Genomic DNA, 17037 nt, shown 5'->3' with positions numbered 1-17037 from the left:
ATAGCAAACACATGACAAAATGTCCTTCAGGCTCAGCGATGGTCAGACACTCAACACATAACAAAGTTACATAAGACAAGTTACTTTAAGGCTACACTTCACCATTTGGAAGATGGCCTTCATTTAATCATAACCCTATTTCTTTGTTGTCTTGTTTATGCTGAATTACGACCTCATCATAGGTTTACAATAGAAACGTTTATTTGAAAATGTATTTATAATGTAATCTAAAAACTGAACACATGTTCTAGTTTTAAAGTAGATAACAACAAACAGACTTTAAAAAAGAACAGAATTGATACCAAGAGCTTTGAAGGCTTTAGAATTTGTTTCTCCTGGTTCTCCAGGTTCCTCATGCCAGGACTGACCTGGGAAAAACTGCTTTTAGTGTTAGTGCAGCAAACTCCTGGAACATTTTACAACAGGACCTGAATTTGAGCACTTTAACCCCTTATGGACACTTTACAAATATTATTACCTGACTGTAACTGTTTTATTTGATTTTCATTACTGACTTATCACTGTAGTCATTTCAAGCTTTTAAATTATTTTAGTGTATGTATTTTATTGTTCTTATTGCTCTTTTATTGATTTTATTTTCTGTAGTAGCTTTATCTCATTTCTCGTTGTTTATCATTTATGTATGTTTTCTCGGCATCGTTGTAAATGAGGGTCGCCTTCAATGATCTCTCCGAGAACTTAAAGGTTGATGATGATGATGATGATGTTTGCTTTGCAGGTCAGAAATGAAGCCCCGCTATAGTCCAAGATTATGCATGTACAATTTGTCTTTTTAGCACCAATTTCCTTCCCATTGCGTTAGGCTGGAATATGTCAGTAGCTCTTTAAGATCAACATTTACCAATTACTCTCCGGTCCTCTGTTTTGAGAAATCATGACTGTAGGCTACTCAGCAAACAACTGCTGCAAGAGGTGGCAAGATGTGGCTGTAAGAGCCCTGGCAAATGAATGATTTAGGCTTTTAGTAAGGCTAGACAGCCATTGTCAAGAGGTACTTTCACAACTTTTCTTTTTGTGTTTGCATCAAGTATGATGCTACAACAAGCTGGGCCTGCAGCTGCTTTTCTCTTACCTCCATCTCCCATGGACAGTCTTTTCACAACCAGAGCCGGATAGTACAACTCGCACTCTGTGGATTTCCCCGTGTCTGCTGAGCAGAAGTTCAGGTTGTAAGAAAGGGTGCTGTTGTGTGGTGTGAAGGTCCGAGACATGGGGGGGCTCCTACTGGGCCTCACGCTCTCCGGCTGCACGGACTGAGGTCCCTGAGTGAATGTAAAGTAAGGGGACTCTTTGGACTGGCCCGCAGGCGTCGAACAATACCTCTGCCATGTCTTCACTTTGCTTAAATCACTCCCATCAGCACCTCTCCTCTCTCCCATGGTGCTTGTGATAGTGTATGTTACATTAACAGGCGTGGAAGGATTGCATGTTGGGGTGGAGGGAGGAACAGAAGGACCTCGACTGCTCCTCTGGGAAGCTGCTGGGTCCTGCTTACCCATCCCTTTCCCCTTCTCCTTCTCGTTATCCGTCCCCCTCTCGTCTCTGTGGAGGGCCCCCTTCTTCAGGATGGCCTCCAGGTTGTGCCTGAGGCCTGAGTGCGGGCTGTCGTAACTATTGGAGGAGAGTTTGGGAATCTGGAACGGTGAATTTGGCTCTCGGTCACCACACCTCTGAATGGTCTGCAGTTTACGGCAGATGCTGTCCACAGGATTATGGCGACGATTTGACTGCGGTGTGTAATAGTCCATGCTGCTGACGGCAGGCTGAAGTCTGCACAGGGTGTAGAAAAAAATACTTTAAGATTGTTAAAAGTGAAAAAGAACACAGAAATGAAAACAAAGATAAACCATGGTTTGCAGGCGATGTGGTTAATACTGCATAACAACATTGTGAAGAAGATAATTTGCATATTCTGTTGACCTAACTAACCCCAAGGTAGGAAACAGAAAATAATTAGCAAATAACGATTGTTCAAATCTTGGACAAACAGAGAATACTATGGAATATTGAGACCAATATAAAGAGATTTGATATGAAAGAAAACAGCTGAAGGAAACACCAAGCCATGTTTTATGGGATAACCTGGGTCAAAATTATGATCAGCCCAATAGCCAACTAAATTCTGAAAATAGAAGCGACTGTTCGGGGAAACACAGACCACCATAGTTTGCAAATCATGTGCCAAGATAAAACCTAATGTGTTCAAATTTAACAATAACATCGCCTTCATAGGCTCCAGGTGTGCAAACGAGCTCATTAATTCAGTTTAAACACAAAAAAAACACTATTTATGTTTCTCAATCAACAACTCCATGCATTTGAAATAAAAACATGAAAAAAGAAATCACAGAATTTTACAACAGCTAATTCTTAGAATTATCTACAGGCCTTATTTTAAAAAAAGATAACTAAACTAAATTCCTGTAAGACTCGTTAAAAGAGAGAAGACTGTCAAGCTGCGTCAGACAAACGACGGTCATCAAATATTATTAACTAAACAAACACACCTGACCAACGACTCTACCAAACACCTTCTCAATGTTTCTTTCAAATAACATTTTGCCAGCTGGAGATATATTTGAGTTACCTTGCGACGCTTGCGTGAGCAAATCTCCACGACCAAATGTTTGTACATAGAGCACGCGCACAGGTAGCTCGAACAAGCTGATCGCTCGAGCCACGAAGAGTTCAAACTTCAGTGGGTGTTCAGGACTCCAAAAACTGAGCCAGCACCTCCACCCTGTGGCCTGAAGGACACACGGCATTCAATACACCACGCTACAGGAAAAGTTTAAATATATGATACTGTGCGGTACATGGACTATAGTCACAAATATCAAATAAATGATGACGTAAGGATTGTCATTGTTTTTACTTTGTCCCTACGCAGGATGAATCCCCCTTTCAGTGGCTCACCAAGCCTGTTCTTACACCATAGACTGTAAATATTACGTATTACTCTCACAAAGAAAGGCCATGTTGCGTTTAAGGTCTGTAAAATAAAAAAATAAAGCCTACTAGTAAACAAACCAAAAAAAAACAAAGCCACGTCTTCCTATCAGACAGTGACTATGATATTGTGACACCGACACACTTCACATCACAGCAGATAAACACCTGTGTTGAAATATTAATTGGGTACGCTTGGATGTTTGTTGTCATGACAACCCAATAATGGGACTGGTTTCAACCCAGGCACTCAGTAAGCGGTTTAGCAGGTAGGTGCTCAGTCGGTGTTTAACTTCCTTCACAGCGACGATAAGGTCAGACCTCTTTTCAGCTCTGAGGGAAACTTTCCATATCGACTAGCCCTATTGACTGGGGATACTAGCCTAATTGATAACGCAGATTGTGTGGAATAGAGAGTAAGTATACAATATTGGAACCCAATTTTATAACGTCTAAATTACCGATAGACTTATAAAGTTATAATGCATTATCACTTGTTGGCCTGTAAATCCATGTTGTTCATGAAGGCCAGTGACATGCAGTAATTACATGACCTTTGTATGTGGACAATAGGGCGTATAATAGGAAATTAGCTTTGATGATGTTTTACATTTAACTAAAACACTTCATGAGTTAAAACTGAATTGTGATACTTTGGAGAAAGTGACAATACTGATGGTGTTTATATTTAGTTCAATAAAATACTTTGTCATTTGAAATGCCTTAATGAATATTATAACAATAGGACATGAATATGAGTTATTTGACAACAGCTTGTTTTATGTGTTTCATCTATTTCAGCAGATAAAAATACCTTCCTTATGCAACGATAACATCTTATTTTTATTCATTTATTTGTACATAGCAGTTGTTAAAATGTTTTTTTAAGAATATGCATTTGAATGAATAGTGTTATTGTACTGTTCCAATTTTTTTAATGTTTTATTTTTTTAAGGGAATCTGCTTCATTTCCACCCTCCAATGGCTGACAACGTCATTCCAAGCTTTAAGGTACTGAACTGTGTGGTAGCTATTAGGTTTGTAGAATGGAGTGAATAAGTGTACCTACCCTCTGTAGCTGCTCCAGCTGCAGCATCTTGATGATTCCTTGGCTTCCTGACACTTAAAAATCCTCCGTCTTTCTCCACATAGAAGATAGTCCAGCGCTGCTTATTGTCCTCATGTTGCAAAGTGCTGGACTGAAGAGCTGCTTGCTTATTGTGAAAACAAAACATGTGAAAAACAAATCTAGAAGATATTCCAACGTTTCAGTAAGTCCACTTGCTGACAAGCCTTTTCCAAGGCTTTTCATTCGTTTAGCCTTTAACTTGCCTTTAACAGAATAAACTGCATGTTGTTGCTATTTTTTCTTTGAAATGACACAACCAGTGTCCATTCCTGCACTTGTGCTCAGCACAATCCACTTTCCCAGCTCACGCTAAGTAGCTGGAGCTTTGCTTGTTTTCTGACCCTGAGTGCCTGACCAGTAGACAGCAGGCTCAGGTACAGATTATGTGTGGACATGTGCAGACACACACACACACACACACACACACACACACACACACACACACACACACAGATGTACTGTACACTCACAAGCATGGGCATTGGCTTGGGTCTGGGATGTGGCTATGCTTTCTCTTTCATTGTTAATTTAATCCGTACTTGATCTGATCCCTGCCAAAACACTTCCTTGCAGGTGACCATGAAGAGGGATTATAAACTATTATGTGGACAGAATGCTCATAAAATAAGAATTTAGATTTTTTTTTTTATTATTGTGAAATGTCAAAAATAAATTTAATCCAAAATGACATGAAAATTCCTATCCATGGCTTTTTATTTAAAAAAATATGAAAACCAAACATTAGCAGAGGGAAACCTTTTAACCTATATGTTAAAAGAAATCCTATAATGAATATGAGCACACAAAAAGACTTCAAAAGCAACCAAAGACATAAAAGTACTGTAGATTATGCATTACTTTCACATCCTGTTGTCACTCCCCACTCTCCAGCACTGTAATCTGGGATTATGTCACAAGCAGCCTTCTGCACCCTGAAGGAGAGGATGACGAGTCTGTTTAATCCCAGACAATTGGAGCAGATAACTAACTAAATGTCTTACCTTTAAGAGATGTATGTTTCAAAGAAGGATCGTATTACTATCTTGCAGAACAGCAGGAAAGGACAGCAGTCACTCCTGATAAATATGACACATATTTCCCAACCTGCACACAAATCATTATGGGATAGACTGGGTGCTTTATATTAAATGATTTCAAGGCTATTTGATGCTTGTGTATTTGAGGGGAGTGGGGAGTGACAGCTTGGATACACATACAGAAAACTTTAGATCACATTTCCTCTCTAAGGCCTAGTCCCATTTTACCTCTTAGCCCTGCCCCTACATCTTGTGTATTCGCATTTAGGGGTAGGAGGTCCCGATTCATGTTGCTGGGGAGGGGTATGGTGAAGTGTTAGGTCTACACACACCTTCAGACAGCCTCTCTAGTCTCATTGAAGTTGCAGCGTCATGGATCTGTTGTCTGGTTTTACAGCATTAGAGGTCAACTGTTCACATTAGAGCAGGTCAAACATGAGGTTTGCTTGGGACATTTTTCTTAAACCTGTAATAATGAACATTTTGGTCAATTGGAGGGAGCAAAAACAAGTTCACCCTGACACATCATCCTATCATTCAATTGATTGTATAACATGTTGGCAGTGGTTTCTTATTAACCATGCAGGCTGTCACAGTGCATTTTATGTAGCTCTGTTTTTTGTATCTATAAACCCATGAGAAATAATTTGTCTTTATTATCTGATAAATTAAAACAACTGCATGGATTGGTTCATAAATTGAACAACTAAAAGCTCCTGAGAGACATGTTTGGTTTGCATTCATTTTTATGCTATAAATAGCGTCAATTGGAATGATTTGCTCTTAGGAAAAGACTTGCAGGAGGGCAGTCAAATATTCTCAAGTAAAGTGCATAGTGTCATCACAGAATTTTCTTGGAAGTTTAAGTATAGGAATAAAAAGAACAGTCTTCCCTGGATAAATGCAGATATTTTAAAACTGATGAAAGAGCGAGATCTGGCACTGAAAATGGCCATTAAGACCAGATTGTTCCACGACAAATTTCATTTTGCCATGTTAAGAAATAAGGTGATAACAGGGTTGAGGAAGGCTAGGGCTGATTTTTTTATGACAATAATTAGTGAGGCAAGGGGAAATTCTAAATTAATATGGAGTCAGTTAAAAAAGCTCCTGGGTCAACAAACCAAAGCAGGAAAACAAATTGAACTTAGCCTGAATGGAAACCTGACTAAGGACCCAGCTGAAGTAGCTGGAGCTCTTAATCGATACTTTGTCGATTCTGTAGCAACTATTGCACAGAGCTTCTCTGCTAAGCAGGTTAATCTGTGCTTGGCAAACAAAACAGAGCCAGTTTTCCATTTTAGTAATGTTAATGAATCAAAGATCACAGTAATTTTTAGATCCCTCAAGCCATCAAAAGCAAAAGATGATTTTGGGATGGACACAACAATGGTTAAGGATCTTGGTGCAGCATTAGCCCAACCCATCACCAAAATCATTAATCTCTCAATATCACAGGGTGAATTCCCAAGGGTGTGGAAATCTGCCGTTATTTCACCAATTTACAAATCTGGTGAGCCCCATTCACCCTGCAATTATAGGCCCATCAGCATTCTTCCGATTATGTCTAAAGTTGCAGAGAAATGGGCAGCTGAGCAAATTATATATCACCTGAACAACAGCTCTTATCACTTGCATCCAATGCAGTTTGGATTCAGATCCAACCACTTAACAGAGACAGCTAATTGCTTCTTCATTGAAAAAATCAAATCACTGCTAGATAACCGTGGCATTGTTGGTGCTGTCTTTCTAGATCTCAGAAAAGCATTTGACACTGTAAATCACAGGGTTCTTCTATCTAAGTTATCCACCTTTAATTTATCTGCTGATGCCCTTAAATGGGTAGAATCATATCTCTCCAACCACTCTCAAATTGTGCGAATACTTGATTATCAATCTGACGCCCTCTGCTTGTCCACTGGCGTTCCGCAGGGATCTATACTGGGCCCACTTTTATTCTGCTTGTATGTAAATGACCTGCCCTCTGTGTGTCCTGAGGTTAACATTCAAATGTATGCTGACGATATAGTTTTGTATGTGCATGGTTTAACAAAAGCAGAAGTTGCTTCAAAACTAACAACCGCAATGATCAAAATTACAGCATGGTTTAATCAGTGCTGTCTCCAACTTAACGTGTATAAAACTGTTGGTATGTTCTTCACTAAAACAAATTACTCAAACATAGATCCAGATATACTTGGATCATGTCAGGAGAAAAACTACACATTGTAAAATAATTCAAATACCTTGGCATTATACTTGACTCCAACCTGAACTTTAAAGCACATGTAAAAAAAAGTCTGTAAACAAATTAAATTTAACCTTGCCAACTTCAGATTTATCAGAAACTCCATGTCCACTGAAGCAGCCAAGATGTACATGCATTCAATGATTTTCTCATATATGACCTACTGTTTGACAAGCTGGTCAAGTCACGCCACATTAAAACCACTACAGTCTTTGTATAAACAGGCAATAAAAGTTTTAGACAAAAAACCAAACAATTCCACCACTGTTCAATCCTCAAAAAATACCACCTCCTGAGCTGGGAGAACATGATTAAACAAAAAAATGCATGCCTCCTTTATAAAATCACACATGGTTTGGCCCCTCCCCCACTCAGAGAGTTTGTAAGCATACGAACAAACACATATCACTTCACGAGGGGTGTCTCAAGAGGCGACTGCATTATTCCTCTAAGGAAGTGTGCTTTTAGTCAGTCTGCCTCTTCTGTTACAGCCTCACGTGAATGGAACAACATCCCAACAGTTATCAGAGAGAGCAACACATATCATTCATTTAGTTCATATCTGAAACACTGGCTATTTGATAACCACATCTGCCAGCACTAAACCTGTTCCGCTCGCTGCTGCCACCTTGTGTCTGGTTGTTGGTGAATGTGTCCTGTTTTTTAAATGAATGTGGCCTGCGTGTTAGTTGTCTGTTGAGGTGAGCTTCAGGTATAGCTCACTCAATGTTTTATATGTGGCCTTGTGTAATTTGTACGTGTTTATTGTATATAGTGTTACATGTTGTCTTGTTGTGTGCACGTTACATTTACTTTAGTAGGTTATTGGATACGTGCTTTTACTAATACTTGTTTTTGTAGCTTTTAGTGATGTTTGAATTTGTTTTGTTTTTTTAGGGAGCCTTTTATAAAATCTGGCCAGGGACAACAGATGAAAATTTGCCTTTTGGCTAACTCTGAAAAGTTTATTAATATGCAATGTCCCTGTAAAATAAAAATAAATAAAAATTTTGTGTCCCCTGTGGACAAAGACATAGCTCTTTTTTTACAAGAAGTCCCATCCTGATGTATTTTAACAGTCATAACTATCACCCATCGAGAATCTTGCCTTGGAAAACATAAAGAAGTTCCTGCAGCATGCTTTCTATCCCTTTGTCAGACAGCAACCCCAGACAGCTGTTTCAGGCATTAGAAGTGACATTATAAAAAATTCACACAGGATCTTTAAATTAGTCAACAAAGAGGTGCAATTGTTAGAATTCTCAACATCAGCAAGAAGGCCTGAGGGTTTAACTACGGTAGCTTCTTCTTTCTTTCAATTGTTTTTTTTAAAACAGGCAGCAGATCTGGTTATCCAGCTGTCTTCCACTCCGAAGACCAAACCTGAAGTCTCCACCTTTGGGTCCGTCTTCACTGACCACATGCTGACCATCGAGTGGAGTGGGACTGAGGGCTGGCAGGCTCCACTTATTAAGCCCTTTGGGAACATGTCCCTCCATCCAGCCTGCTCATCACTACACTATGGTGTTCAGGTACACCGACCAGAGCTAAGTCAACCTTTAAATGGACTTTTATGCTGCTCTTTAGCATAATAAGATACCAAGATAATTCAAGAATGTGGTCTTGGATGATCTTGCAGGTTAAGCAGATTTTTTCATCTATTTTTTTTTTTTTTAAACAACCTTGCCTACTTGTATAAGAATGAACATTGAATTCATGAGAACAGCTGTTGAGAACATGAGCAACAGTGACTGCATGCTCCATCAGAACTTGCAACGATTGAGGTATCGTGTAGCCAATCAGTTAGTCAGTTAATATAATTTACATCATATAGCAGATAATCACAATAAAAGTTATTGCATGATACTTTACATATGGAGCAAGTCTGGATCATACCCTTTGTTATATTATTCAATGAGACTCAACATTACTCCACCATGTAAGTACTGAGCAACAGACGCAGGGAAAACCTGTCTTTGAACAGGCCGAAACCTCCTCCAGTACAACCAGACTATTTGGTGGACAGCAATCTGCTACCCCTGATAAAATCATTCAATCAATGAAATATGATAATAAAACAGGATGTATGGATAGACAGAGAGACAATGACTGAATGCATATGTATTTGTTGTTTCTGTCCCAACTCACCACTCTTGTTTAAACACTTGTTCAGTTCATTATTTAGCGTTGTGATTTTCTCTATTCATCATATCATCTTTCTTTAGATCCTCATATGTTCTTTTTCATTCCTTCTTGTTTCCTAATTTTCTCACTAGCTGTTTGAAGGCTTGAAGGCCTATCGTGGGGATGACAACCATCTGCGCCTCTTCAGACCGATGCTTAACATGAATCGCATGTCCAAGTCTGCTAAGAGAGCTTGTCTCCCTGTAAGACTTTGAGGATTTGAGGAAGGAATGACTGGTTGAATGGATGGACTGAGGAAAGGAAAGCTGACAATGATGAACAAATTACTGTTTTTAAATCGTAACAATTTCAACCCAATGTTTCCACTTTTGATATTTCATCTTTTGACAGCCATCCCACCGTCTCTACTTTTTATATCCCACTTTCCTTCTCCAGACTTTTGATCAGTCAGAGTTCCTGGAGTGTATCAGGCGTCTGGTAGAGATTGATCAGGACTGGGTTCCTTACTCAGACTCAGCAGGACTGTACATAAGACCAACATTTATTAGCACTGAGGTAAGGCCGACTGTCAAATACTGCAATCATTTTCTAAGCTTTTTTTCTTTTGGAATAAAATGTCACTGCATGCATTAATGTGTCTATGGTAGCCCTCTCTGGGTGTGAAGAAGCCCAGCCACGCCTTGCTGTATGTGATCTTGTGTCAAGCGGGGGCTTATTTCAACAATGAGGCAGAGGCTCTGTCCTTGTGGGCCGACCCAAAGTACACACGGGCTTGGAAAGGAGGAACTGGAGACTGCAAGATGGGAGGGTGGGTATGCATACTGTATGCATGTTATGTGATGCATGCAACAACAAGGGGTACATTCCTATGTAGTATCTCAGGGCTGTTGGAAAAAAAAGTATTCATGATAGTTAAGTTTGTGTCTTATTTTCTGCAGGAATTACGGATGTTCTTTGCTGGCCCAGTATGAAGCAGTGGATTATGGGTGTCAGCAGGTGCTGTGGCTCTATGGAGAGGACCACCAGATCACTGAAGCAGGGACCATGAACATCTTCCTCCACTGGATCAATGAGGATGGAGGTTAATCACAGAACTAGAATGTAGAAAGTAGAGTGGAAGATTTACAATTAAACCTTTTACAATCCTGCCCTCTTCTGGTGAAACAATATCCCTACAACATCCAAACAAATATTCAGTCAATTCCTCTTCTAAATTCTTGTATTTTTTTTGTCTTATTAATTACTTACTCTTTTTTTCAGAGGAGGAACTTGCTACCCCACCGTTGGACGGCATCATACTTCCAGGTGTTACCCGGCAGAGCATCCTGGAACTAACCAGGAAATGGGTGAGAAAGACACAATGATACAACATGCATTGATCATTCTTCCAAATTAGGCATCATATTTCCTCTGGTCCTTTCCTCTGTCCTCGTTGCCTAGGGTGAGTTTAAGGTGACAGAACGCTACCTGACCATGAGCCAGCTGTGCTCCGCACTGGAGCAGCAGCGCGTCAGAGAGATGTTTGGCTCTGGAACGGCGTGCATGATCTGCCCCATAGGACACATTGTGTATCAGGGGACGGTGAGTAAGGGTAGCACACATCCACACACACATTATCTATCTGCTCAATAATTAGAACCAAAAATATTAAATTACATAACAATTTTAACCAGAAAGTATGTTTGTCTCAGAATAAATATGTCACATACATCTTATAATGTAGTTAAGCTTTGTATTGTGTAGAAAACAAATAATGGTATAGTCTTATTATATCACAATGTGCTTTTCTTACTTTCTATCATTTCCCATGTAAAACACTTTAAATTGGCTGTATCATTTTCCTCTACTTGTTCTTTCCTAAATACTCAATCACTTTCTTCTTAAGAATAAGAATATAAGTCCACTCTTACTGGCACATGTCTGTAAGTATACGGCTACAGCTAGCAGCCAGTTTGCAGTGCATCAGTAAAAATAAACTCAGAAAAAGAATGCAAGTTGATAGTCTGGCTCTGTTCAAATTTCAAGGTCAAGGTCAAGGTAAACTTTATTATCCCCGAGGGGCAATTTGCTTTACAGCCAGCAGTGAATCTGAATATGAATTTAGTTTCCATCCGTCCGTCCATTTTCTTCCTCTTATCCGAGGTCGGTTAGTGGTGGCAGCAGGCGCTGTAATTTAGTTTATTTTTTGTTTAATTTCTTTATCAATGATAACAGGTTTTACAAACTATTTCAATGTCTTATTACATTGTCATCTTTTTGAAATTCTGATCAATCTGATTGGTTCAACATCCCAGAAGAATGTGATCCCAATACTCCTCACATTTCAAGACTTAAATCTTAAGACCTTAGCTTTATGTCGTCATTTACCCTCTCATCTGCTGCATGCTAACTCCGAGCTGGAAGTTAAAGTTGGCTCTCTTTATTTGATTAAAAATAAATTACAAAGAAGTTAATTGTGAACGGTGTTCAAACTTTCAGTTCTTTGATGAATGAGGCACATGGTCTCTCGTGAAAACGCAGAGAGTTTACATCTTTAGAAATCTGTTTTAACCTTGTGGCTGCTCATTTTAATGTTGTTATGTGTTGACTTAACATTCTCTATGTTTCTGTAATTTCATTGTACAAAGTGTACACACTGAGCTGATTGAATTATTGTTTTATGGTTTTATGTGTTTTCAGGACTTGCATATCCCTTGTCAGGATAAAAACCCACAGCTGACTGTAAAGATAGCGAAAGAACTCACAGATATACAGGTAGGTGGACGCAAAGACACACACACGCACGCACGCACGCACGCACACACACACACACACACACACACACACACACACAAATACACACACACACTCACACACACACACACACACACACACACACACACACACACACACACACACACACACACACACACACACACACACACACACACACACACAAACACAAAGACTATTTGTGCTCATATCCAGACACACCAGCTCTCCACAGATGTTTCTCCTGGTTGAGTAACAGCTGGTTGAACGTCTGTGTTTTTTATTCTCTTCATTTAAAAAACAGGTTCTTTAAATAAGTCATTTAATAATGTGATTGTAGGTGAAACACGCCTACAAAAACACTGAAGTGGAATTGGAAGTAGCTGTGGTTCTAAGTTATAATGCCTAGAACGTTTATACTTATTCTTATTGCTAACACATTTATTAACCAACACTTGAAAAAAAAACTGTTTACTGAATGAACAGATAAAAGGCAAATTTACTTAAATTTATTGTATTTCTATAATTACATAACAGGGCTTTAATCCAGCGGTTATTATCTATCTCAATTAGATCAAAGCATTGGGTTTTTGTATTATGAACAAACACCCGTTGGTCCTTATTTATCGTACACTCAGTGAATGCATTATCCTTCCTGTAAGTAGAAAATAAGTGAAATGTCTCATTAGGTAATGAGTAATGGCTTGGTAATGTTGTGCATGGCCTACAAACACACCACCTCTACAGTCTACACAGCACTGCAGATTTAAACAGATTCATGTTTTTGCTGAAGGCTCGATTAGAGTTAAAGTGCATGTTATGTATCGCTGACTTTTTGTTTATTGTGCTGTGTAATGAGCCTATTATTTCTAGGGGTATGAGCTGGGAAAAGCCATAATATGTCTGAGATCAGACTAAGAAAGTCTTCTTCAAACCTTTAGCTCATACCACTAAACTTACTTTTAGTTTTTTCTTTTTTATACAAATAACTCAAAAGTAATTTCATTCAGCATTTCATTAAACATTTTTAAACTTTACTGCTACTTTCATTTACACACATGATGTAATTATTGTTTTTTTTTAATTATTGATATTGATTTGAAGTCAGTTGAGTATTTACAGTTTTTTCCAATTGCTAACACACTAAAATGACATGCATAGCACAATTATTTAAACTGACACACAGAGAGCAAAACCTCTTCTCAAGTCTCCAAAAGTCTAAACACATTTTCTGCTTTACACACATTTTGCAATTCAAAATGGCACTTTTTAAATGAACACGGTTCTCTGCATAAGACACAACAATCTGACATAAAGTCACATGTTTGCCATTTCAAAACACTGCCATTCAAAATAACACTACATGAGCTAATTGGCCAATGTATGTGTCACCTGGCCAAACACCTCAATGGTTAATTGTTATCACTTCAATCAGGAAGTAAGCACTATGAAAAGACCACAGGTGAGCACCTTTTTTTTTTACAACAACAAGGGAAGAGGTTGCAAAGAGAGGAAGAGGGAGGGTGAGAATGAGAATGATAGGGGGAGGAAGAGTGAGAGGTAGGGGTAGAGCTGGTAGAGGAAGAGTGAGAGGTAGGGGTAGAGCTGGTAGAGGAAGAGTGAGAGGTAGGGGTAGAGCTGGTAGAGGAAGAGTGAGAGGTAGGGGTAGAGCTGGTAGAGGAAGAGTGAGAGGTAGGGGTAGAGCTGGTAGAGGAGTTCATGGCCAAAGAAGAAAACAACTTTCAAATGAAATCAGAGCAACCTTAGTTGATCATGTCATCAACCATGGGCTGACAATGTGAGAGGCTGGACAGAGTGCAGCACAATCTGCTAATATTTCTGTGCATGTGAACAATCTGAAGAATGTTCTACAATTAGAATTATGACAAAGCATACTAAAGATGAGAGTGCTTTTCATTATGCCCAACAGTGTGTAGTTGGTTAGACAAAAATCTGGTAATATGAATGAAGTGTGTGCGATTTGATTCAAAAGTTTGATTTTGATAATGCTTTATGTAGTTTTGGTTGCAGTTCTTCATTTTGCAGGATATATGAGGTATTTTGAAGTTTGGGTGTGTAGTTTTGTGAATTGTGTAATTGATAAAACCAGCCTAGTTTGCAAAATTGTGTTTTAGCAAATGGAAAAAACTGTAAATAGTATACTACTTTATAGTGACAGATATCATACCTTATTCCACCTTCAAAAGGTAGTACTTTGAATGTTATCACGATTATTTGGAAACTGAAATGACTTTTCAAATTAAGATTTTACCGAAAAAGCATTCAAATCATTTTAAAGAAGATTGAAAAAGTTGGAGAGCACATGTTATGGCCGCTCCACAACTCGTCTGTTAACAGCCAAGTTGTGGAGCTAGTTGAGTTAGTTGAGACAAAAATAATAGATTTTTTCTTTGACTGCTATTTCTGCTTGTAAAGCGGTTGCCTAATGCCCCTTTGGTGATTTTAAGATGGATTTTAAATCGCACAAACACACAAGAACTAGATGGAAGTACAAGAAACGTGTAGGTAATCAAAGGCTGCCCTCATTTTATCATTTTGATAACTAAAGGGATGATAAAGCACAACCATTTACTCCAGCTTTTTGAACAGTAATGCAACTCATTAGTTGACAAGCCTTATTTAATAAGTGTTCTAAAATCTGTACTCTGAGTTGAGCTACTAGTTTCACAAATGAAGCAGAAGACTGTAGGAACAGTGTGTCCTTGATTATCTGTCTCGATGACAATCAAATTATTATGAGTCATACTGTGTTTGAACATACTCTGAACATTGTGATTAGTGATGTGTCTTATCTTTGTGGTGACCTCTTTTCTTTTTGCTCTGTCTTTCTCTCCCTCTGTTAACTTTCCATGCTGCCTCTGTGTTGGTTGTTTTGCCTCTCTGGTCAGTCTGGGGCAGGTGATTAGCATATCTGCAGTTCAATCACTGAGGCCTTGTGTGCATACATGATGTGTGTGGTGGATTGATAAGCCAAATCTCACTAACAGATAACATCTTCCTGCGTTGACAAAGCATCAGAGAGATACAGTTTCCCGACTTAATGCTGGAGTGTGGAGAGTCGGAGATAGGGGCAAGACAAACTCGTGAATTCTCTCATTAAGCTTGCTGTAATTGCACAAACCCAATTATTGCCTCAGCCTTTTGTGATCTTCAAAGCCAAGATGCTGCAAATGAAGCCTCGAACAAGTGGGTGAGGAGGAGGAGGAGGAGGAGGAAGAAGATTCGAGGGGGGATGCGTCGTCAGTGAAGCTTAATGAACAATAAAATCGACAAAACGCTGGAAAACGCTGCGCTTCTTCCGCAGCGCTGTTAAATCTGTTGACATTTCATTTGGAGGGAAAGCAGTCCAGTGTTATCCCCCCCCCCCACACACACACTCCTCTCCCCAACCCCTCTTGAAGACAACATTGTGCAACAAACAAACGAGTGGTCTGAGGCAGCAGATGAAAGATGGGTTTACTAAGTCGCCCTGCTGTTCCTCTTTCAAGTTAATTAGAAATCACATTCTTTTGTTTCCCCTTCGCAGGCGTTTATTTACTTTCTCACTTCGACCATTAGAACAAATTTGCAACATGAGACACAAATAATTGGATTTGTCTCTGCGGCTGTCACGGATTGGGGAACATTTTGTTTTGATTTTTATTATAGTTCCTTTTCTCTGTTGCGTTGTGTTCTGTCGGTGGCTGAGTTTGCAGATTTGCTTACGGATATTTGATTTCATTTCTTGATTTGTGTTTTGCTCGCAATTAAGCAGCGCTGAGGAAGTTTAGCACTAAGTGATATGAGATTTTCCCTAACTTTTATTGCAAATGGAGAAACCAGAGACTCTCTTGTAACCTTTCTATGACCTTTCTTACAGTATGGACGCACGCCCAGTGACTGGACCTTCCTGGTGTAGCAGTGGGACACACATGTGGAAAACAACAAGAGTCTGTACAAGACAAACTATTAGGCAACAAGCAAAGACATCATGTACATATATAAATAAGAAAATAATGAATGTGCAATATTTGCAGCCTAACTGCAATATGCTAGAAAACTACTCTGGCATTAGTGTCACACCACACAACTGTCCAAAACAATTAACAAAAGTGGGCTAATACTGTATAATGCAATACTTCACAATAACTTACAGAAACACAGCCACCAGGGCTTATTCTGCTGCCTCTTATCTCTTCAACCAACATGCAGGATACAGCTGTGGCTTCAACAGACATTTAACTCCAACACATGTAAAAGTTACAGAGAGGTTTGTAACACTTGTGTAAGAGTTACAGAACAGCTACAGTCAAGTTTGTTTTATCAAAGTTTTACTGTTTAGAAAGATGGTACAAAGAGAGCTTATTGTTTCTGATTCATGGATAAGATAAGATAATGCTTCATTGTCCGCTTGCACAGAATTTTGTTTTGCATGTTACATTAAAAATCATGGTGGTGAATCACAGTGCATGAGTCGTTACATCAGTAAAGTGAGGACATTGTCTATGAAAGTGTTTGGAGTCCATGTGCAGCCCAGGTCAGAGAATGAGTGGAAATAAGTGGGATGGGTTGCAGCATGCCTCCACTCTGTTCAGCAGTGATATAGAGTGAGGGATGAAAGAGTGTTGCAGTTTGGAACTCTACAACACTTCTTAGAGGGTAGAAGCTAATACTCTTCATGCAGGACATGAGAAGGGTTTAGGTTATACTTTTGAATCATACTCTGCAGTTCCACTAAACAGCTTCTTGCCAATGAG

At 39.1% G+C, this 17037-nt stretch overlaps 2 protein-coding genes across 11 annotated transcripts in view; one reads left to right on the top strand and one right to left on the bottom strand.

Annotated features, from left to right (window-relative positions):
• lrmp (lymphoid-restricted membrane protein) overlaps positions 1-2713 on the bottom strand; it is a 37654-nt gene extending 34941 nt beyond the window's left edge. For all 10 annotated transcript variants that reach the window (XM_061030458.1, XM_061030456.1, XM_061030459.1 and 7 more), the window contains exons 1-2: positions 2609-2713; positions 1094-1791 (exon numbers count right to left, since the gene is read on the bottom strand). In XM_061030458.1, the coding sequence (XP_060886441.1) occupies positions 1094-1769 (676 nt within the window). In that variant the 5' untranslated portion in view covers positions 1770-1791; positions 2609-2713. The remainder of the gene's footprint in view (positions 1-1093; positions 1792-2608) is intronic.
• A 539-nt stretch (positions 2714-3252) lies between these two features.
• bcat1 (branched chain amino-acid transaminase 1, cytosolic) lies at positions 3253-16714 on the top strand. The gene is made up of 11 exons (XM_061030468.1): positions 3253-3386; positions 3926-3981; positions 8722-8916; positions 9661-9771; positions 9965-10084; positions 10177-10337; positions 10468-10610; positions 10790-10875; positions 10970-11110; positions 12209-12283; positions 16161-16714. The coding sequence occupies exons 2-11, from the start codon at positions 3952-3954 to the stop codon at positions 16197-16199; spliced, it is 1101 nt and encodes a 366-aa protein (XP_060886451.1). The 5' UTR covers positions 3253-3386; positions 3926-3951; the 3' UTR covers positions 16200-16714.
• The last annotated feature ends 323 nt before the right edge of the window (positions 16715-17037 follow it).

Source organism: Labrus mixtus, chromosome 22 (genome assembly GCF_963584025.1).
Source record: "Labrus mixtus chromosome 22, fLabMix1.1, whole genome shotgun sequence".
Classification (NCBI taxonomy): Eukaryota; Metazoa; Chordata; class Actinopteri; order Labriformes; family Labridae; genus Labrus; species Labrus mixtus.
This window is presented reverse-complemented; position numbering and strand designations above follow the sequence as displayed.

Bases quoted from the DNA above. Each gene is read 5' to 3' on its own strand.
- bcat1 (XM_061030468.1), top strand. From the start codon at position 3,952: ATGGCTGACAACGTCATTCCAAGCTTTAAG. The intron at 8,917-9,660 runs GTACACCGACCA...TTTTCTCACTAG, and splicing joins CACTACACTATGGTGTTCAG to CTGTTTGAAGGCTTGAAGGC. The intron at 11,111-12,208 runs GTGAGTAAGGGT...ATGTGTTTTCAG, and splicing joins ACATTGTGTATCAGGGGACG to GACTTGCATATCCCTTGTCA.